This window comes from Macrotis lagotis, chromosome 2 (assembly GCF_037893015.1).
Source record: "Macrotis lagotis isolate mMagLag1 chromosome 2, bilby.v1.9.chrom.fasta, whole genome shotgun sequence".
NCBI classification, from domain to species: Eukaryota; Metazoa; Chordata; class Mammalia; order Peramelemorphia; family Peramelidae; genus Macrotis; species Macrotis lagotis.
Window position 1 is genome coordinate 258,017,510 of NC_133659.1, and position 23,946 is coordinate 258,041,455.

Consider the following 23,946-nt stretch of genomic DNA (forward strand, 5'->3'; position numbering starts at 1 on the left):
TATACTCTCAGCACATAACAAATTTGAAATGAGATGAGGAAAGGACTTAACCATATTAAAGAAGTTGGTTAGTCTTATGAGAAAAATCATTAAATTATTTCCCTTGGTACCATTTTTTCCCAACCTGACTAGATTGTGAAGGTTCTAAAATTTAGTCTGAGTGTTCATGTTAGAGGGAGCTTTAGGGATCATCTAGTCTGATCCCCTTCATTTTATAGATACTGAAATTGAAACCCAGAGAGTGGGAAGGAACTTGAGCTGTGAGCATTTTCATACTTCCATCTTGCTTTCACACATATTAATACTGGAATGCTGAACTAAACTACATCATCAGAAAATTTTAACCTTAACTTATTATAATGAAACATTAGTTCAGTTGATTAACCAAAGGGAGTAGACAAGGAGACAGTGGTAAAAATAATGCAAATTAGCCCTAATCACATATCATCTGTTTTCTATTCTCCCTTTTTTCAATGTATCATGAAAAGCACCGTGTTGGCCTAGTTGTAAAATACAGTAATGTGCTTGTACTGTTTAAAAAAAAGAAAATACATATTGACCAAGCTTATGCTGTAGTTTTATAAACATTCAGCAGCCTGAGAATTTTTCATTCTTCCTTTTTTGACCATCTGCCCCAAATTCTATTTACAGCCACATAAGCTATATTTCAACTTTTAATTTGTTACAAAAAAGGATGCTGATCTTGGAATAAAGGGTGAAGCAGAGCATTTAATTCTTTACTTGTTTCTTTCTCCTGAGTGAATCAACATCTTGCTGTAATAAAAATGTTTAAACAAAACTCTTCTGTCTTGACATTTTCTGCAGGGAAATCATATACTTGGATATATGCTATGATATCAAGGATTGATATTAAGGTTTTGCTGCAGGATTAAGATCAAATTAAAGGAATAAAAGAATACTGTTAGGTGGATATAGCTTTTGATTAGCCAAAATCAAAAAGTTGTCTACTATTTTTGTATTCCCTAATTGAAGAATGAACAATTACACTGTGAAATCCTGTCTCAATCAGCAAAAACAACTTTAATGTCTTGTTTACATTTATTTGTAACTCTTGATAAGTGAAATGCCCACCTAAGTTACACTCAGAGGTCAAGTCCCCTGGAGGTTGAGTACCCTATGCCAGATTCAGGAGCTGGTAGTCCTAAAATCTAGAATTTGTCAACCCCCACTGATGATTTTATCTTCTGAAAGCCATATGACAATTGTTTCATTGTAATAATGGCATTAATGAAATCACATTAGGAAGACTCCCCTCATAAACTTCACTCTCCTACAGGCATACGTGCCATCAAAGGGAAGGATGACCAGATATAGAAACTTTGAATATTTCCCCATAGGACTGGGGAACCTACTTTTAAGAGTAGTTAAATACTTTGCTGTTGCAGGGCTCCTTGTGTTCTTTTGTGAGTTCTCTGGGCTGCTCCTTGCTGAGCTAGACATTTTGGTGGAACCAGTTTTCAGCAGAGCTTGCTGGGCCTGCTGTCTCACTGTCAGATGGCCATCGCTTCCATCATCTCCATCTTCTGAACAAACAGATATTGCTGTGTTCTTTCAGAAAGAAATAGAATATTTTAGAATTAGAACAGAAATTCTTCAGTTCCATCAGAGTTTTGGCTCTCAAGACAACAGGATCCCAACTGCAGGCACCAAATTTCCCCTCCCCCTTCTTCTTTCATTCTTCTCCCTCCCCTCCCCTTCCCTTCTTTCTTTACCCTTCTCATCATCTCCTCTCTTTCCTCCTTGCTGTCCCCCCTACACATTTTTCTCCATAGAAGGTTGAGATTCAGGGGTTCAGGAAACAGTGTTCTTGAATTCCTCTCAGGCTAAATTCAAGCACATGTTGCCTACAGCCATTTACTCCTACTGCAGGAGGATACATCCATTTAACATGAGGGACAAAAGAATTGTCTTACTGTACTGTAGGGGCAGTTCAGATTATGTAAAGCAAATTTGAGTTAGACCCAGTCAGCATGATTTTGTGGCTTTCTCCACCTCCATTCAGCAGTATATGAATAAGAGTGAGGGTGGCAAATGGTGAAAATAATCTAAGCTTACTTTGGCAAGACATGATAAAAAGGTGATTAAAAAAATGAGCAAGGGATTTGAGAACAGAGAGTTGAACTGAATCATAAGGGGTGAAGATAGGAAAGGAAGCAGAGTTGAAACCTGTGCAAAATTGGAGGGATTAGAGGTCATCATGAGGACAGAGAACAAGATTAGGTGTTTGTAAGGTATTTCAAAAGGTGAAATATTAAAAGGTCATGATCAGATAAAGGAATTTCTGAGTTTATGAGTATGGAAGTATCCCTTCCTCATCACTGGGAATAGAGGCACAGTACCCCTGCAATCTGGAAAATTGACAAAGTGTTTTGGCCCTCCCCAGAAAAAGAAAGAAAAGTCTGATTTTTTTCTTTTTCTTTTATGGGGTATTTACAGTACCTTGTTAAATTTGTGTTAAATATTTGGTGTTAAATATTTGCCTCTGTTGTTTGCTGGTTTTTGTGTGTTGTCTGTAGGTTCTGCAAAACTTCCCCAAAATTCCTATTTAATTTCTTTTGCTGACCTGCAATATAGCAAAACCTTTATGGGGAAAGTTTCAATGTAAAAGGAATAAATATAAACACTTGTGGGTAGTGGCAAGATCAAAGGAATGACTAAGCTAAGTTGGAGTGGAGAACCAGGTCATGAAGATTGAGGATAGATCGAAGAAATAGAAAATTAAGGTGTTTGAGGGAGTCTCAATATGTATATTGTAGTCCCCTAGAATTTGAATGCTAGAATTAGGGAGGAAAAAAAAACTGAGCTAGACTCAGAACTCATTCAGGATTTAGAGGATATCCTAGGGGTTGATAAATAGTAGTCACTAGGATTTGGAATGGGTGATAAAATTGAATAGCATAGTCTCAAAAGAGTTTGTTGAGTGATGGTGGTAGAGTGATGATGGAAAATGAGTATCCCAATTGTCCCACCATGACCACTGATTTAGGGAGATTGAATGAAAAAGTATAACCAGTGCTGGAATGGGTAGCTAAGAATGTGGTGTTACCAAGAGAGATCCAAATCTCAGTGATGGAGGGAAAGAAAAAGTAAAAGGTTAATGATGAAGGAAAGTTTGATAAATTATAAAATAGACATTCCAGAATGCTTAATGAAAGGAGCTAGACTGAGAGATAGGGGGATGGGGGTGGAGGAGGGAGAAGAAGAGTTGAAGTGAATAGGAATAGGCAGTGAGGGTTTGTGCTGGGGTTTCTAGGCTATCGGACAAAACGTAAGGATCCTGGGCAAGCTGTATGGACTTAGACCATAATTGAACAAAGTAATCTAGCTAGAACTGTTTAAGAATAAAATACAACAAAATTAAAATGTAGAAGACTCTGTGAGGTTATCCCAATATCCTTATCTCTGAAGTCCTGTGGCATCTCTTTTAACTAAAGAGTTCTCTGTTTAGCTCTAGGTGCATTGCTAGATAAATAGCAGCATTCTTCCTTGGCAGTATCCATCATATTCATGTCAGCTTCCCTACTTGTAATGGACAAAGGTAGTACCTAGCCATACACCCATGTAAAAGTTATCTCATAGTAAGCTGACCATTTAGAGTCTGAACATTTTTTTCAGTGCCAAAATTTGCACAGCAGATTCCTCCCAGGACATCTTCCCAGGTGGAGATTCTGAAGTGCAGTGCTCTAGGACCCCTCAGAAAATGGTCAAGAATCTTCCTGCTTTACTCATCTTACAATCAAGTCCTCCAAGGGCTGAGGACTTGCTGCAAAGCTAGTTCCTTCAGGTCACTGTCTCTCTACAGGGTGTGTCTGGCTCCCTTTAGAAGCAGCTGGGGGGTTCAGTATATAGAATGTGGACCTAAAGTCAGCCACTAGCTCTGAGATCCAGGCATGCCACTGGAAAACCTCTCTTTGTCTTTGTTTTCTCAACTAGAAGATGGGGATGATAGTATTAGCACCTGCCATCCCAGCTTGTAGTGAAAATTGAATGAGGTGATATTTGGAAAGTGGCTTCTTCTCTTTAAGGCCAAAGAGGGCTTGTAGGCATTCTCAGCCAGGCCAGGTCAGTCAAAATCTGCGACTTGTCATATAGACAAGAATAAACTAACAAAAACATTGAAGGGATGAATACTTTTAATTATAGTTGGGGAATTAGGGATAGCAAACAGGAATGTTTCTGATATTAAACAATTTTATTCTCACTTTTGGAGAGACCCGTGTAACCTTTCTCATTCACTCCATCCCTTCCTGGTGTTGTGGCTTAAAGGAGATGATGTATACTTCTGGCAGCTGACTGCAATCTGTTTCTAACTTTTTTGTGTAATTGAAATGCACATTAATGGTCTCATAAATTATATTTTGCTGCCTTATTTAAATGCTCAGCTGTTCTGTTCTGTTACTTTCCCTCAGGCAGTTGTGACTTACTGGAGTCAGCAGGTTTTAATAGCAGCTCCCTCTTTATTTTTAATGTGATTCATAATTTTCTTTTGTTGTAGATTCCAGCAACTGAAAACATCCTGACATTCCATTCCAACCTGACTGAAGATGGCTCCTGTAAGCATTCTCTCTTAGATTTTGCAGTTTGGGCACCAGACTGGAGCCAGGATTATCCATATTATTCATTGGCTTCATAAAGTAGCAGCTGGTCTCTTGCCTACAATGTGATTAGTTGATCAAATAACAGAATTGTAGGGAGTAACTCCTGAGAAATACCTCATGCTTAATTCATGAGGAAGGGAACAGTTGTTTAAATTGAGCTTATCTTGAAGGATGAAAGAAATACTTTTGTTCTGTTATCATTAAAATCTCCCTTTTTGGTGACAAATATTTTGATGATTATGAAATAGTTTTTCTTTTCAAATTTTTCCTAGAAATAGTATTTCATTTGGAAATGATAGAGTTTTTAAATAATCTTTAGCTTAGTTGTCTAAATGTATTCTCTCACCTCCAAATCATTTGTAAGGTTTTTGTTGTTGAAGGGCTGTTTTAATTAAAACCTATTCTGATTTTTGTGTGTTAGTCATTCTGAAACTAAACTCCAAGAAATGAAAAACTTTTTGGCTAGATTTACTGCTTCTACTCCATCCCTTGATTCTGATTTTTCTAAGGTATAAAATACTTAAGTTGCCCAGTTTTAATGAGTATAGTCGACACAGAATATTCCATAAAGAAAGGGAGAATCATAAAAGTTCAGAGACAGTTTTGATTAAATAATACTTAAAAGTTTTTCCACAAACAAAACAAGTGCAACTAAAAGTGAAAGAAAATTCAACTGCCAAAAAATTGACTTTGCATCGAGTTACACTAATATAGATCTTATTTTTAAGATATATATAAGGAATTTATTAAAATTCATAAGAATGATAGTTATTCCTCCAATTGATAGATGGTCAAAAGATATGAATAGACAGTTTTCTTTATTTTGGGCGGGGGGGTTGGAAAGGGAATTGGGTTAAATGACTTGCTCAAGGTTTCTCAGCTAGGTAATTATTGAGTATATCTAAGGCTGCATTTGAACTTGGGTTCTCCTGACTCCAAGACTGGTGCTCTATCCACTGCACCCCCTAGCTGCTCCAAATAGGTAGTTTTCAAAAGAAGAAATCCAACAGCTATATGAAAAAATGTTCCAATCACTAATAGAGAAATTAAAATTTAAACAACTCTGAGATTCTACCTAACATTTATCAGCAAAGGTGACAAATTTAGCAAAGATGACAAAAAGGAAAATAACAATTGTTGGAGGGGCTTCAGGGAAAAGAGCACATTAATACATTGTTGGTAGAGCTGTGAACATATGTCATTTTGGAAAATACATTGGAATTCTGCTTCAAAATTACTAAGCTCTTCTTACCCTAGGTCAAAACCTAGTAATAATAGTTCTAGGCCTATACGCCCCCCCCCAAAAAAGAAAAAATGACTCATTGTATATAAATATTGTATATAAATATTTTGAGGGTACAAAGATCATCAATCATTGTGGGAATGGTTGAAGAAATTGATAGATGAATATAATGGAATGTTTCTTGTGCTATAAGAAATAATGAACAGTTTCAGAGAAACCGAGGAAACCTTACACAAATTGAAGGAGAGTAAAGCGGGAACCTAGAGGTTATAATAATAGCAACACTGTTTTAAAAAAAAAGAACAGCTTTGAAAGACTTAAAAACTTTGAATAATTGGAATTAGAAGTGAAAGAAAATGGAATTTTGTTAATTAAAAAAGATAAAATTCAAAACAACAATGGTTGTAGTGAAGCAAGGAAAGATTTGTGTGAACTGATGAAGCAGATTGAAGGAACCAGAAGATCAATTTAGATGGTAACAAAAACTATTCAACTTTAAAAATCTTAACACCCTGATCATTTTGGCATTGACCAGTCACCATTTAGATGACTGATAATGAAGCATGTCTAGCAGAGAAAGTGGTAGACTCAAGATGCAGTGAGACATACATTTTTGGACATAGCCAATGTGGAAATTTGTTTTGCTTGATTATGCTTATTTGTTATAAGGATTTTGTCTCTTTTTTCCAGTTAGGAAGAGGAACAGATGGGAAGGAGAGGAAAATAAATGTTAGTTGAAAAAAATGAAGATTAAATAAAATTTACATTAAAAACCCAGAGAAAAATTAAAATGAAAACATTTTATTTCCTGTCCTTCGTAATTGGACTAGGTAACTCCCAGAGTGAAAGTGAAATACAAAAGCCTGCACATTTCAAACAGCAAAGTCCTGACTCCAGAGCTGCTAGCTATACAGAAAATTCTCTACCTAAAGCAACAAAGGTATAGTAACCATTTATTGTAACATATTGTAAGATATTGTAACATTAAGTAAAACTATTCTTTAACTGCAATCTCTGAAGGGTGAATTTATTTTCTCATAATAATGTCACATTAAAAAAGTGTATTTTGTAGTGATACCAAGTTCTAAAGAAGAATATTTTTAATCTAATCTCGTTATCTTCTGCCCAGTTGTGGTGTAAGTGCTGAGAGCTGGAAGTATGTCATAAGCTTAATTAATATAAAAAAAGTCTTAAAATTATTTAAGTGGAGTTTCTGATTATCTTGTTTTGAAAACAGTCCTCACTCTCTAGGCATCCTTAAATTTGAGGTCTATTTTTTGATCTGTAGAAGATTCCAAATTTAAAATTGAGTCACTTTTTTCCTTAATAGGTCATTACCATTGCAGGAAATATAACAGCACTGCACTCAGATATTTGTTGCGGAAGGGAACCAGTGTAGTGACTAGCTCAGCAACAGATATTATTTTATTCAGCACATTCACTGAATACCTGTTATGTGCAGAGCCTGACAGGTAGAAAGTGTGCTAAGCACAGACTCATCCTCTTTGTAGTCTCAAGATACTGTCCTGGCCTATAATTTAGAAGCTGGCCCAGCACCTCTTGGGGCCTTTAAAGCTTGTCCTAGCCTGGCTCCTTCCCCCTTCCTGTCTTCTTATGCTAACCTCTGTGATGAAGTTAGCCTAGCCTTGCTGTTCCTCAAGCAAGACACACCAAGGTAGGTCAGTCAGTAAATGGTAAGCAGTAAAGGCTCTGCTTTCCAGGAGCTCACAGTCTCGTGGGTGAGCCAACACGAAAACAGTTACCTCCAGACAAATTATTGAGGTGAGTAAAATACCAAAGATAGTTTTATTTTTCTTATTTCTAGTTCACAGGCCATGAAATCTATCTATGGATCTCTTGGCTTCATGGACCCTAGGTTAAGAATCCCTGCCTTAGAGCAGAGGTCAAATAGGCTCAAATAGAAACAGATCCCTGCAACCATGACTTGGAAAACTTTATCTATGTAATATATTTTGTTAAAACATTTCCCAATTTCATTTTAATCTAGTTGTTGAAATTTGATAACCCCTTCTCTCCATTTTACCATCCCCTTCAATAATCAGATTTCTTAGGTGCTAACTAGGAAGAAATTGACTTTAATTCCAAGTTATCAAAAATAATTACATTGTCTTCTGCCAAAGAAATGATGACCCCAGTTATTGCTTCATAGCCGTGTGTCTTCTCCTCCTAGCATCAGCCCTCCAAAAGGATATGATTTAGTGTGATTCTCCTATTACAAAAAAATTCTAGCAAAAACATCTCACTAAATTGTGTACCCTTGGATTAGACAGGTAAGTGCCTCAAAACAAACTGGTTTCTCAACCCAGCCCTATTCCTCCACACCTTTTAGTACTGATCCTGAGTAGAGACTCTTTTTCTCTGCTTCTCCAATATTCCTAAATCTGGTCATATGAAATAAATTTGGCCAGAGCCTACACTTTGCTTTGGGACTTTCTATAATACTGTGGAGAAGAGATAGGTTACGACTGGCTGCCCTTCACCAAGACATGTTAATACTTGTTTTGTGGGTCTGTTCTCAAGCTTGGGGTTCTATATTCAGACTAGATTGAAGCAGTCTAGCTACAAAAGTATAAAGCCTCCTAATATAAATATGATGTGAACCTATTTAAAGCTGCTAGTGCTACTTAGCATGATTAACATTTATTACTTTATGGACAACAACCAATTTTTTTCATCACAGCTTCTTTTTGTAGTCATAACACAGCTAAGAATATTGATACTATAGTGTTTGTTGAAGACCCTTTTGATTCCTGAATTTTCTTTTGTCTATGGAACTTCATGTAATTAAAAGGAAAGTTTTTTTGTCAAGAAAAATTTTTCTAATATTCCAAAGTTATCCTTGATTGTTATTTTATTTAGGATCTTATTTGATATCTTAATTAAAGAAAAAAATTATATTTTTTCCTCTTAAGGATTTGGAAGCATTTGTCAACATTCTATGACTCATTTATATAGAGAAGTTACTCATCATTGAAAGGTCACAGGTTCAGTCTTTTTAAGGACTATAAGTTTTCTCCTTTTCTGTGACCACTCTTTCTCCAGATAATATTTTTGAAAAAGCATACCAGTGATCACATGGGGAAACAGGAAGCATGTATCATGATAGATTCACATAGCTCTATCACTGCTATTGGAAAAACAAATGTACACCCAAACATAGCAGTTATTATTCATCTGTATGTGACATTATTTATGACCATTAATTATGTACTTAGTACTTCACATAATCCCAAAGTGTTTTCTATGTTTTGGAGTTTGGAACAATGGAACACAAGAAATTAATAAGTTAAGAAATTAATGTAGTTTCTCTAAAGCCAAACAGAAGAATGATGACAAAGTGTAGGGTTAGGCATGATATAATGAAAAATTCACTGACTCTGGAATCAAGATTGGGGTTCAGATTCTATCTCTCATATTAAAAGAGTACCTGAGACATTAGTGGTTCAGTGGATAGAATGCTAGGTGTGGAGCCAGGAAGACTGGATTTCATCTAGCTTCAAACACTTATTAGCTGTGTGACTCTGGGAAAGTCATTTAACCCTGTTTTGATTCAGTTTCCTCAAATGTAAAAGAAAGAAAAACAATACTACCTATCACAAGATTGTTGTGAAGATCAAATTGAGATGCTGTATACATGTTTTATTCTTTTTATCTCCCTTTCTTCTTCCCCCTTCCCTTTCTAGATCTATGATCCTATGGTCTTTTTCTTCCCACAAAGAAAAAATATTTTATTTTTGTATCTAGGCTGTATAGAATATTCATCTGGAAGTCAGAATTTGATGTTTTTAATTAGTTCTCTTAACTATGTGAACTGATGAAGTCACTTTTGTTGTGCTTTCTGTATATATAAAATAAGCATTATAATACAGTTTCTTACCTGCTGTTGTAAAAGTAAAGAAAATAATATTTAACATGAACTGTGTCTTAAAGATTTTTTGCTATACAGAAGAGGAAAAAGCAATAGTGTTATAGGCGTATAAATATTCATCATGACTTCGGAGTATTGATTATGTTCACTGTTATCCAAGTGGATATAGTTGTGATTAGGGAAAGTGGCTAACCTGGGTCAAAGACAAAGAACTGGAAGCAACAGCAGCATCAGCAACCAAGTCTACTGACCAGAAATTGACCCATGTGGCACATGGGCAAGTCAGAATACTCTGAACTCTATGAAAAGTACTAGGAACTCTTACAAAGAAAACCCCTCTAAACTCCAGATATTGTACCCTGATTGCTACAAATTTAGGCAGTGATTAATAGTTCCTCAGTTAAGTGTGCTTTCTGGCTATAGAAAGAAAGTCTGGATTAAGTCAGCTTTTCCATGTTAAAAGTATTTGGTGGGGCAGCTAGGTGGCACAATGAATAGAGTACTGGCCCAGGAGTCAGGAGGACCTGAGTTGAAATCTGACCTCAGACACTTAATTACCTAGCTGTGTGACCTTGGGCAAGACATTTAACCCCTCTGCCTCACAAAAAAAAAAGTATTTGGTGATGGGAAGAAATGATTTTTCACTCCTATAAAAGCATTAAAAAGAAAGTTCTAGAAAGATGTGGGAGATAGTATGATGTGCACTGTTAAGAAGGTACTGCCCAAAAGGATGTCTTCTCATAAAAGCTACATCTCTTTAAATAGTATATTATGAATGATTCGAATGAGAACATACTTAGTTATGAGGCTTTGTTTTTAAAACGAGGAAAAAATGTTATTCCTAGTTGAGTTCCTACCTTCATGTATTTAGCATAGTTGCAAGCAAAGGGCTCCCAGTGCACCAGATGCTGTGTATTCATTGAAGGTTATTACTATTTGTCTCTTCCAGCTTCTGTTTCCTGCTCCTGGTACCTAATTTCTGTTCCTGCCTTCTGCTTTCCTCCTAATGTGAGCTCAACTTGCAACTTTCTCTCAGGTTCTCCTTTCTATTAATTGTGCTTTAACCTCTGCCTATAGGAGTATTTTCTGTATGTGTATATTTGTAAAGAGAAGTATTGCTGCAGCTTTAAACATACTACTATTTCTTCATCTTTATATATATGTATATATAATCCTTTCCCCCTACTCTGGCTTCACTAGTACTATTTATTACCTATTCTGTTGTTTATAGGCACTTGAATTATTTTCAGGATAATGACTGTGCCCAAGAATAACAATATTTACAAATCCTATAATTGAAAAAGTAGTTTTGGTTTGTATTTGACTTGTAATCTTTTGTTCTGTGACTATTACAGTATGCATATTATCATTTAGATGCAGCTTTTCAGTAGTCTCAATGCTACCATACCTTCATAAATAAGAATTTACTTACTTATTAAACATCAGGAACCAGCCTTTTCTGTGTAAACCTAACTTGAAGATATGCATAGGACTCTTACTTATATGTCAAATCTAGTTAGTATGAAAAAAATTCTAAGCCCCAATTGATACTAACAGTATCTGCTGAGAGTAATCTCAGCAGTGTAAAATAATTATACAAAATGGTGATATTCCCTTTTTGTTTGTTGCTTAATTTCTTAGAAAATACTGTTGGGGGCAGCTAGGTGGTGCAGTGGAAAGAGTACCAGCGCTGGAGTCAGGAGTACCTGAGTTCAAATCGGGCCTCAGACACGTAATAATTACCTAGCTGTGTGGCCTTGGGCAAACCACTTAACCCCATTGCCTAGCAAAAACCAAAAGAAAAAAAAATTCTCTGTCCCATCCCCTTTTTAAAGAAATTGTTGCTGGTGGAAAGTAGGTTAGCTTCTTCATTATTATATCACTCAAATCCAATTTGAATGTTTACCACTAATTATTATATTACCCTTTTACCTCTTCCCTTTTTAATCCTTCATTTTCTTTTAATTGACATAGTCCTTTCTCCATTCCTTCCTGTTGTAATTGTAATTTGATAACTATGAGCATAGTTTAAAGTTCAATTTTTTAAAAATGTTATGTCCTGCCCATAGCCCAGTTTATTTTGAACCCTATTCTATTTGTTCAGGTTATTGTAAGGATAAAGATTTAAAATTAAATTTTCTTTGTGGCTTTTTTTTGACAGTTTACTTAGTTATGTTTTCTACCAAGATCACATTCTAGTCATCTTGATAACAGTTATGTCTGAAGTTGTTCTAGCCAGATCTTTCTACATCTACCACTCACAGAAAGAAGCATTTATATTTGGGGTGTACCATACCCCCTGATTGGTTTCTATGTGGCCACTTCCTATAATATAATCTTTGACATAATTTTAAAAATGTCTATGAGGTGGTAGTTCAAATCCAGGCTTTGATACCTAATATTTTACATTCTCCAGAAGCAGAAAATAATAAGTTAACCCTTCCTTGAATGTGTGTGATACCATGTCCACTTTACCTTCCTTGTTGCACAAGAAGATAAATGTGTTTTACCTTTTCAAGTATTTTAATGAGGTAATGAATTTTCTATTAGGTACATTCCCTCCTTTCTCCTTCCCTCTTCCCCTCCCCCTCTCCCCCCATCCCACACTCTATAGCATTTTAAATTTCAGTACTTTTAGAAATCTTATGGTAGGTCATGGTCACACAGTCCTGTAGCCCCTGGGAAAGTATGAACTTTGAGTTTAGGGGTTCTGAGCTGTAATACAAAGCTAGTTATGTCTAAACTAAGTCTGGTGAGCCGTTCAGGACCATAAAGCCACCCAAGGAGAGTAGAGCCACTACAGGGTGGAAACTTGGAGCAGATTAAAGCTTCTGTTTAGGAAAGCAGCAGTTCCATCCTGGATGAGATAGAGACTAGCCTCAAAAAAAATTTTTCTTAATTTTTTTAAACCTTATAGAACTTAAGAGTTCTTTTAGCTTATGCCTGCTTCTGGACCATAATGACCTGATTATGAAGTTTCTGACTATTTTACTTTGTTGTATTTGTATGAAGAGATATTTGAAAGTGGTTGGTTTGGGGTGGTTTTTTTTTTAAGTTTTATTGCCAATTTGGTTGAGTAGTTCTTGTCCAGTAAATTATGAACAAATAGAATAAAAGATACTTTATAAAGTATCTTTTCCTAATTTCCAAAGTTAAATGGTATTTTTGGCTTTACTTTAAAGGTTCTTGTTCTTCCTTGTACTTGACATTTGAGGCAAATACCTTCTTTTCTTTGTCAAATCAGTCAATCAATAAACATTTATGAAGCACCTAATATGTCCCAAGCACTGGGCTAAGCAAAAGAAGATAAAAGATAGTCCTTGCTTTCAAGGAATTTAGGATCTAATAGGAGAAACAGCCTGTGAACAAATATAAAGCAAGTTATATACAAGACAAATAGGAAATAATTAAAAGAGGGAAGGTACTAGAATCAAGAGAGGTTGGGGAAGGCTTTCTGTAGAAGGCAGGATTTTAGTTGGCACTTAAAGCCAAGGTGGTCAGTAGTCAGCAGAGGAGAGAGAGCATTCCAGGTATGGAGAACACCCATAGACAGTGTGGAGCCAAGAGATGGCGCATTGTGTTTTTCAAACTGCCAGGAGGTAGGAGAGGGCTAGGTTGTAAAGGGCTTTGAATGCCAAACAAAGCATTCTGTATTGTTTCAAGAAGCAATAGAAAGATGGAGTATACTGAGTAGGGGGTTGACATGAACAAACCTTCACTTTAGGAAAATCACTCTGGTGGCTGAATGGAGAGGGGTGAGACTTAAAGCAGGCAATTACATAATCGAGTTGAGTTAGAGGAGAGGGGCATGCATTCAAGTGATGTTTCAAGTTGAAATCAACAGGCCTTGGATGGGGGGGGGGTGGATAGTGAGGAATCCAGGGTGACTCCTAAATTGTTAGTATGAGGGATTGGGAGGATGGTGTTGCCCTCTACAGTACAAAGGAAGACTGGGGATGAGGAGGATGGGGGGGGTGGGGGAAGATAATAGGTTCTATCTTGGATTTCTGTTTCAAGATGTTTGAAAGGCAGTTAGTTGAAGATTTGAGACTGGAGGTTAGCAGAGAATTGAGAATTGGGGGCAAGATAGGTAGATTTGAGAATTCTCAGCAAAAAAGAAATCCATGATAGCTAATGAGAATCACCAAGAGAAGTATTTTAGAGGGCTAGGAGGAGAGAGCCCAGGACAGAAACCTGAGGGACAACTACTATTAGAGGAAACGATCTGGAAGAGGAGCCAACAAAGGAGTCAGAGAAGGGGACTTCAGATAGGTAGGAGAACCAGGAGTCTTAAAAATATACAGAAAGATAGTGTCAAAGAGGAGAGAGTAATCATCGGGGAGGAGAATGAGGATTGATAATAGGTCATTGGATCTGGCAACTAAGAGATAAGTTTCAGTGGAATGATAAAGTTTAAAAGGAAAAGCAAGTTGTACATAATAGATTTGTAATTTCGTGTACAAATTTTTTTTTTCTATTTTGCTATGTCATCAAAATGCTTGTCTTATTGCTTAAGTTCAGGATAAGATAAATGAAATTTTTTCTTTTTCTGGGACAGTGAGGTTAAGTGATTTGCCCAGGGTCACACACAATAAGTCTCTGAAGCTGGGTTTGAATTAGGTCCTCTTGACCCCAGGGCTGGTATTCTATCCACTGTACCACCTAACTGCTCCATAAATGAATTAAAAAAAAAAGAGAAGATGGAGAAAAAATGTATATACCTATTATAGACAACTTTTTTGAGTTTAGCCACACAGGGTAGAAGAGAAATAGGAGAGTAATTTTCAGGGATGTAAGGATCAAGGAGAGACATTGGCATGTTTGTAGGTAATAGCAAATAATTCATAAAGTGGGAGAGGTTGAAAATAAGTGAAAGGAGGAGGATGACAGAGGGGGCAATCTGTTGGAGATGAAATGGAAAGGGATCTCTTCAGTATATAAAGGGGATTAGCCTTAGTATGGAGTAAAACCATTATGTAGCCTAGCAATAAGGCAAGGTTTTCAAGTGAGAGAATGGGGAGAAGGGGGAGCTAAGGGAAATTTGAGGAGGGATTAAAAAGGGCCATTGTGGAGAGCCGAATGTCGATAGTGAGTTAATAGGGCAAGTATGATAGGCAATAGCCATATGTTGATATATTCTCCTAATCTCATCTTCTTTACACTCCCCTCCACAATATTCTGTGTGCATTTTTGGATAGTGGCTCATCCCTCTTGGATTTCCAGACTTCAGTTGTGCTCTGCATCTGCTCCAAGTTAAAGATAACTAGGCATTTTGGGAGAGAAAGACAGAAGAAGCTCTTGCTATTAAGAAGTTAGATAATAGACCTAGAAAGGGTTAAAGTCATCTTCTAACAAGAGGTGTGGTTTGGGACTTCATCTTGGTAGGATGCCAACAAAATATTTATCACTTAGACTAGCTTAATTTATTCTTTCCCTGTTACTTAGAAATTCCAGCTGCCTGCAAAAGAACCCTGTGTTGAATGTCAGAAAACAGTGTACCCAATGGAGCGCCTCTTGGCCAACCAGCAGGTGTTTCACATCAGCTGTTTCCGTTGTTTTTATTGCAACAACAAACTCAGGTAAGCCAGATAAAAGCAAGTCTGTCCCATTCCCCCACTCCCAACCCCCATGTAATTTTCCTTTTCACTAGATGGTGACTTTTGAAAATGATGGTAATGAATGGTGCTGTGCTTCCTTTGTTTGAAGGCACTTTAAAAAAGTGAAAAACATCATGCAGATGTGTGAAGATGATATTAAAATTGTATAATGACAGTGGAATTTGAAACTTTTATATGTAAATAACCATAATTTAACACTAAAGGTAATTTCTATTATAGTCAGTCCCAGGCCACCTAATGGTATAGCATAAAATGAAAAAACTGGAAGGGATTTCAAGATTCAGCCCCATTTAATCTAACCACTTGCTTCAAAGGAGGTAGTTATATTTGTGGTTAAAAATTTGGGAAGGTGTATATTAAATCAAAGTAATCCTTTAAGCCTTCTTTTAAAAAATGATATCTCTCTTCCTCTTCCCCCTTTCCCTGTATTATGAAAAGATCTAGGAAGTGTCTAGGGAATAAGAACATACCATATTCTTTAGAAGCCCAGTTCATGTCAATTACTTTTATTAGTCTTATCTCATGATAAAATAAATGTACTTTATATGCATGAACGTATAAACATTAGCCATTTCTTAACCTTTTCTCTTCCAAAGTAAATAACTTCTCATTTGTTTCTAAAATATCTTTTTTATAAACCTTTATTGTAATTTTTCCCCCTGTGGAATCAGTTTCTTTGTTCCCTTTAAAATGGAATGCTCCAAAATAGATATCAATATTTCTAAGAGGATCTGTCTATAGCATTGAATTACTTCCTTGATCTTGTCATATTGCTGTGGACCACAGTTTCAGGTCAATCAATCAATAATATTTACTAAGTTCATATTTTTAGATAGAACACAATACTAGTTCTTGGGGGGAGTACCAAAAAAATTATATGATTTATTGTTTTCAAGGAGTTACCTAATACAAGCTTTCCCAATAGTCTTAATATTATCTCTGCTGAGATGAAGACCCAAAGAACAAGATTTGATGCTACTAAGACTTTTAGGATACCCTATTATAAATAGGAGATGAGAAGAAACAAACTGAAGGTGATATTAAAAAAGAATCTTACAATATACATGCTTTAATTACATATTATGCTTTTTAGGAAATTTTGAGTGAACAGATTAATAAGCAGAAATAATTAGAAAGACTTCTGAAGTACTTGTTTAAAAAAGTAAACTTTTTGAAAGAATTATGTAGCCTAGCAAGCATATTTCAGGTTCAATGATAATATTACAAAGATTCAGAAGTGTGAAAAAGAACAAATTGTGTACAGCATACAAAAAATACATTAGAGTTAGACTCCAAGGTAACTGAAATAGCCTTTTGATACTTTTCAAAATATGACCTTTGAATGTGTCCCAACATTTCTTCATCCAGTTCATTTTTAAAATCTTGTATAGAAGGCTAGTATGGGCTTCTGTCTAAGTATCTTTACAGTAAACTAACTTTATGCTGCTTTTAATTACTAACAGTTTAGGAACATATGCATCCTTACATGGGAGAATCTATTGCAAGCCCCACTTCAATCAACTCTTTAAATCTAAAGGCAACTATGATGAAGGTTTTGGATATAAACCACACAAGGATCTATGGGCAAGCAAAATTGAAACTGAAGAGTCTCTAGAGAGACCAGGCCAACTCTTAAGTCCAACTGAGAATCCTCAGAACCCAGGAGTTGAGGATGCTCCTATTGCTAAGGTGGGTGTATTGACTGCAAGTATGGAAGCCAAGGCCATGAGTCAGCCAGAAAAGGAAGATAAACCAGCGGAAACAAAGAAGTTGAGGATTGCTTGGCCACCTCCAGCAGACCTTGGCAGTTCAGGAAGTATTTTGGAAGAAGGGATCAGAATGTTGAAGCCCAAATGGCCTCCTGAGGATGACTTCAGCAAGCCAGATACTCCAGAAGATGTGGACCTGGATTTGAAAAAGCTAAGAAGATCATCTTCACTGAAAGAACGAAGTCGCCCCTTCACAGTGGCAGCCTCATTTCGGGCTACATCTGTCAAAAGCCCAGAAATCCTGACTCCACCTTTTAGGAGAGACCGGAGTGTGCAAGGACAGGGTGAAAAGCTGGAGGAGGGAATCATGACAGATAAAAAACAAATAAAGAAAGGCAACCTCAAGGAGAATGGGAATGTGGAGAAAGCTGACTGGAAAAACAAAGAACCTTTAGAAGAGAGAAGGAAGAGTAGGGAGAGTTCTGATGTTGAGGAACAGGATGATAATTTTGTGGAGAATGGTCAAGTAGTTGGTGCAGACATGCATGAAGTTGTAAACAGTGACCATCAGTCCTCCCTAAAGCCAAAATCCCCAAATTGTTCCAGCTATGTGGATCATAGATCAATCATGCAATTTGCATCTTTTCAGAATCGAAAATCTCAGGATGTGGGATTCTGGGAAGAAGAAATACAAGAGCTGTCAGTGGAAGAGCAAATAAAGAGAAATCGTCATTATGATGATGATGATGATGATGATGATAACGATGACAACGACAATGACGATGATGATGAAAAACAAGTTGGCCTTTAACTAGAAAACTTGCAAGATTCTGGACCTTAAATTGGTGATAATAATAAGCAGCTGCCATCTGTGAAAGTGAGCTTTAAATTGCATATCAACAGATTATCTTAGAATGGTAATTTATATGGAAGTAAATTTGGTGTGAAAATGCAGTGGATGGCATTTCCAGCTTTACACAGTACCTCTTCTTAAATTACTAGCTTAGGCAGGGTTGTCCTGCTTCAGATAAAACTTATATTGCTACCCAAATGAAAATAAATGCAAGAGATCTTGATACTTAAATCCTTTGATTTTAGGCAAAGATTATAAATGCATTGAATATTTTGAAGTTGAAGTCTTGTGCATTCAAGGACAAAAATTACACTTAAGTGATTCTCTTCAGAATTTTTTTTATGTTCCCCCAAAACAGCCAGATTTCAATGACACACTATTACTACTGCCTACACTAACAGACTAGGGACAAGTTAGAAGGGACTTAAAGGCCTAACAATTATAACTGAATGCACTTTAGTATAAAGGGCACAAATAGTATATTTTCTAATGAAAACAAATTTAATTGCTTAGTATTCAACCAAATGATCAAATTAAAAAATTTTTCTTCCTTAAATCAGTAAAAAAAAAAAAATACTGTCTTGTATCCTCCAAACCACATACAATAATGAAATTGTTAGGTTATAATACCAGCAATCTTTGTGGATTATCTTTTGAGAAAATTGACATCCATCCTTAGGCAACAATGATTGGGGTGGGGGGGTGTCTAGCTATCACCCAAATAAAATAACAGCATTTGCCAAGGAATTTTGATATCTCTGCAAGAAACTCGATGTCCTTTCTTTTTAGTATTCATGTTCCCTGTAATTTACTTAATGTGATAGTATTTTTGAGACTCTTTAAAATACTGGACTTCTGTTCACCAGAAACTTCGGTTTTAATATCTAATTAGCTCTGAAATGTATGTTATGTTAAAGTGTAAAACTAGATCGACTGTTGTCCTTTTTCCTAGGAAATCTGTTTCTAGTGTTAAGATTGTTGAACACTTCAAATGTGATTACATTTATTTTACATAATTTATATTCTAGCTTTGGGGCAGTGAGGGTTTAAAATGTGGGCTCTTTTATACTGTTATCTTTAGAAATTTAGCTCTGATTATATTTTTTAGAGATGTAAAATATTCTGCTTTCTTACCAATATCTCTCATAATGAAACATTTTTATCCAATAAAGCTTTCCATTTAAAACTGATTCCCTTTTTTTCTTTTTTTTTTTTTTTTAAGATTTTTCAAGGCAGTGGGGTTAAGTGGCTTGCCCAAGGCCACAAGGCTAGGTAATTATTAAGTGTCTGAGGTCAGATTTGAACCCAGGTACTCCTGACTCCAAGGCCGGTGCTCTATTCACTGTGCCACCTAGCCACCTGATTCTTTTCTTTTTCAAATCTCTTGCATTGTTAGGATCTAAATCATTATTCTTTCAAAGAGGCAAAAACAGAAATCTTGAGTTATCATAAAAGTGATGGGCATCTTCCAACCAGTAGGTGGTGGTAATGGGCTGTTCTTAAATGACAGCAAGCGAATGAAGCTACATTTCATAGAACAACATCCACTTGTTACAGCACTTTTAAAATAGGCTTTTTTGCCCTGGGTTTATAAATGTTCTTTAAATCATTCCTTATGTGTTGTATCCTTTGTGATGGCCTAGTTGCTTTTTGCAAAGGCTTTGGTACTTTCCACATCTTGTAAACAAAATATAAATACTATAAGTCTCTGGACTGCTGCTCAGCAGAATTGCATTCCTAATTTTTTTTTCCCCCAGTAGGTACTAAAGCTATAAATAAACTCAAAAATACTTGCTCACATTGTTTAAGTTTCTTCAGCCTAACTACTCAAGCATTAACCCACTGATTATCATAACTTAATAAAGAAAAATTAAAAGTGAGAATTCATTATTCATCATCCACAAATATTCATGAAGAATTTCATTATACTAGAATCATTTTACCCTAGAGACTCGGGGGTCATCAGAGGAGGCATCTAGTCTACTTCACTGATCTATGAATCTATAAAATCTTTGATGTATGTGATCTTTTAGCCTCTGCTTAAAACTTTGCCAAGAATGGGGAACCTGAATTATCTCATTTGAAGTATTAAGTCAAGTCCTTGGTAAACCTTAAAGCTAGTTCTATGTAGCAGTTACATTTATGAAATGAACTTATTAGGAATTTCTAATATTGAACTGAATTGTGACTCATACCTTTATTTCTTCCTTCTGGAACCAAGCAGAATCAATCTATTCTCTCTTCCCAAAGCAAACCCTATATTTGCTAACTCTGAATTGATATTTAGTCAAAGCAAAGCCCTGCTTTCTGCCCTCTCAAAGCTAACATGCTTACTCTCACCCTCCCTTCCCCACACACTGAAATACATAGGACAAAAGAATTAAGTTGACATGTCACATGAGGCTGTTGTGTGAACAAGGTACAGAACAGTTGGTTGTTGGTAGCCAGATGTTGAGGAAGAGAGGATGGAGGCTATTTGCATCAGGAGTAAGCCTGTCTTAGCTCAAGTACCACGATGGCCTCATCACCAGTTTGGCATTGGCTAATTCCTTCTAGTGGGCAGCTAGGTACAGTGGATAGAGTGCTGGGCGTGGGGTTAGATTTATCATCTTATGTTAAAATCTAGCCTCAGACACTTGCTGTGTGACCCTGAGCAAGTCACTAACCTTGTTCCCCTCAGTGTCTACATCTGTAAAATGAGCTGAAGAAGGAAATGACAAACTGCTACTGTTTTTTCTATGAAAACCCCAAATGGAGTCATGAGTCAAATGATGACAGTAATAACTGCTAGTATCCAATTTAATGGTTGCTGAGTGGCTGTTTAGACTTTGGAAACCATTGACTAGGTGCTTGAAAATTAGGCTGAAATTTTAACAGCTGACATTTGGAAAGGACAAATTCAGCTGGCAGCACACTATGCCTTTTCACTGGCTGTGTCGCTCTTGGCTGGACTGCTTTCCCTCAACTCTGCCTCCCAGGTCTTCCCTAGTGCTAGCTCCATTGCTCTTAGATTGCCTTTATATTCTGAATAGACTTAGTAGTTTGCATTGTGTCTCCTCCATTAGAATGTGAACTTCTTGAGGCCAGAGAATCAAGTTTTTGCCTATTTCTGTATCCTCCATGCTTAACATCTATTAAGTGCCTGGCACTTACTTACATAATAAATCCTTGAAGCACGGCATGGACCATGTACACACTGAAAAAACACCAAATAGTATTTCCATAGTGTTTCCATCCAATGGAAAGCCTGGTAATTCCAAATGAATAGGGGGAAAAAAGGCAAACTGAACAGATAATATTGTAGTCTGTTTTCTTCCAAACCTGGCAAGTGATATCAATCTTAAATGTCAGGTGTTTTCAATCTGGTGATCTGAGCTTTTATGTTGATAAAGCAGGAGGGGCCTCCAGCTCGTGACTAGAAGTCTACCCCGAAGGTAAGGTGACAGTCCTTCCTGGTCAAATCACTTCCTGTAGTTCAAAAGGAAGGTAATGTCAACAAATTTGATTGTTTTCAGAAAGCAATGTGTCTCCAACTAAAATGTATTTTCTTTGAGATGTGGTGTAGAAGCACTAGTTAGGATTGTGTGTCTTCTTGTTCTAGAGAGGTAATGTGGAAAAATCCCTGAAATGGCAGAGTTAACAGCCGTGACTTTAAATCCTAAATCTTCCACTGAACTGTGTGACTGAGCAGGTTGCTTGGCCATTCTAATCGTCAGCAGCTTGTTAAAAGTATAAAATGTTCACTATGTAAATTTTGTTTCCAGAAAAGCATATAAAGGTAAAGCACTGTATAAATGATCCAGAGTTAATATTTTTTTTAGGGTACTTTGAGGCTCAGATATTTTACCACTAGACAAGAGATAGGATTTGCTGCCGTATTTGAAGTAGTTTTGAAATAGAGTATTTTCAGTCTATTCAGAAAGAGGAAAACCAACCTTAGCTAAAACTCTGAGATAAAATAACCATTTTCAGCTTTGCTTTGCTACAATCACATTGTGCTGAACCCTTCTCTGATGTTGGTTATAAAGTTACCCTATATCTCCTTTTGTTAGGGATACAGATTTAGTTCTTTCAATCTGCTTTCAGATCAATCTAGCCAGCTTCTTATGGTAATTAACCTTCTAGGTCTAGGCTATAGCTAAGTGTTTATTAAACAGGTATAAAGTTCCCAGGGCAATCAGGGCCTCCAGTGCTCATCTTTTGTTCCTGTGACAGTTTGAGAGCTTAGCCAATTAACAAGTGTCACTCCCCCCCCCCTTCTCATTTAAGCTTTAGAACCGTAAACTGAAGTATCTAAGTGTTGCAATTATAGATACAATGCCATTTTAAACATCAACAGGTGATTTATTTAGTTCTTTAGGCTACTGTCTACTTTTCTCAGTTCACTCTGATTTCGGTCAAAAAGCATTTATGAATCCTCTGCTGATAGGCACTGGAGACAACATTCAAGTTTCTGTCCTCAAGAAGCTCAAAGGGATTTAACATAGCCACAGATGATACATTTGAAATAAATATGCCCAATAATTTCACAGTAATTTCTGGAGAAAGAGGCAAGCTTCCCTCCCAAGATGATCACTTAGTTTTTAGAAAGGGATATTTACTAAAATGTCACCCCCAAGTCTGTGTGACACTTCCTCCCGCAAGAACATCCTACAAAATTCCAGAAGAAAGTGGATTCAGGCTCAGAGAGCTCTTGTTGCACATCAGTAATTCAGGACCCGAAGGAATCTAGGTGATGAAATGGCTAAAACACTGGGCACGAACCAGCTGTGTGACCCTGAGCAAATCTCTTAACCCCTTTTGTCTCAGTTTCCTCATCTATAAAATGAACTATAGAAGGAAATGGCAAATCACTCCAGTATCTTTGCAAATGTTATCTCAAATGGGTCACATACGAACAAAACTATCTCAAGTCTTGGTTGTTGTTAGTCTTTCTCCCATTAAAGAAATTCGCCTTAGGTATAATTAATCTTTGTCCACTGATCCTTGGCTCCCATTGCTGAACACTGACCAGCTGACCCAGGGGTGCCGTAGGAAGTCCTATATCCTTTGAACTGAACCTGGAAGACCTTCCAGCCAAATTCGAAAGGGAAAGGAGGAAGAGCTACCCATTTGGAACAGATCTCGTCCGGCCATTTCATTAAATGGCATCAAAGACTTCATTCTTAGTCATGAGGCCTATGATTGATCAGTTCTTACCTTAAGATATCAAATCTAAAAGTAGATGAGGTGATCAACTAGTTGTTATTAATTGATCTCCCATCCTCGCTTTTCTATCATTTGGCAGTCTGGCCACCCTCCTCTTGCTCTGGGTTTTTCTAGGACTATAGTTCCTTGGTTCTCAGCTCTCTGCCTCCTCGGCTCCAGCTGTCTGTCTGCGGCACTCCCGCAGTCCCGTCCCTGTCCTCCACCTGGGGAAGGCCTTGGGTCGCGGCCAGTCAGCAGGCTGCCCCGCGGGCCCGGGCCTCCTCAGCGGCCTCCTGGCCTCCAGCCCCGCTCCCGAGCGGGTCTTCCCCGGGCTGCCCCGGGGGCGGCAAGCGCCCGTCCGAGCCGGGCGTCCGTTCGGCACCGGCTCGGGGCCCCGCGGCCCGCGGCCCGTGTCGCGTTGGGCTCGGGGCGCGCGGGGCGGAACTCGTGGACCGAGGGGTCATTTCCGTTACACGGATCCCGCCCCCGCGGGGTCGGGGCGAAGGGCACCCGGGCTGCTTCCAGGTCGCTCCGGGGCCGCCGCAGACGGCTCTGGGGGGGGGGGGGCCGGAGCCGGGAGGCGGGGGGGTGGGGAGCCCCGAGCTTCCCGGACCCGGTCTGGGAGCCGCGGCCCCGGAGGGAGGGGCCCGGGGGGCAGGGGCGGGGCCCGGGGGTGAAAGGGAGAAATGCGGGCCCTGGGGGAGCGAGCTCCGCGGGGCCGCGGGGAGGGGGCGGGGCTCCGGGCAGCGCCGGGGCCTCGGGATTGGCCGGGGAGTCCGCGAGGGGGCGGGGCCGCGGGCCGCCCGGGCCGCCGCGAGCTCGGAGGCG

The 23,946-nt window shown here is 37.9% G+C and overlaps 1 protein-coding gene and 1 long non-coding RNA gene across 5 annotated transcripts in view; one reads left to right on the top strand and one right to left on the bottom strand.

Moving 5' to 3' along the window:
• Positions 1 to 19,121, top strand: part of LIMA1 (LIM domain and actin binding 1) — a 125,621-nt gene extending 106,500 nt beyond the window's left edge. For all 4 annotated transcript variants that reach the window (XM_074225938.1, XM_074225936.1, XM_074225937.1 and 1 more), the window contains 4 exons: positions 4,517 to 4,574; positions 6,693 to 6,802; positions 15,197 to 15,330; positions 16,833 to 19,121. In XM_074225938.1, coding sequence (XP_074082039.1) covers positions 4,517 to 4,574; positions 6,693 to 6,802; positions 15,197 to 15,330; positions 16,833 to 17,889 — 1,359 coding nt within the window. In that variant the 3' untranslated portion in view covers positions 17,890 to 19,121. The remainder of the gene's footprint in view (positions 1 to 4,516; positions 4,575 to 6,692; positions 6,803 to 15,196; positions 15,331 to 16,832) is intronic.
• Positions 1,023 to 23,825, bottom strand: LOC141514827 (uncharacterized). Its single transcript, XR_012476123.1, has 2 exons — positions 23,131 to 23,825; positions 1,023 to 1,569 (listed from the first exon to the last, which is right to left on the bottom strand). It is a non-coding gene; the product is annotated as an uncharacterized LOC141514827 (long non-coding RNA).
• Positions 23,826 to 23,946: the final 121 nt, after the last annotated feature.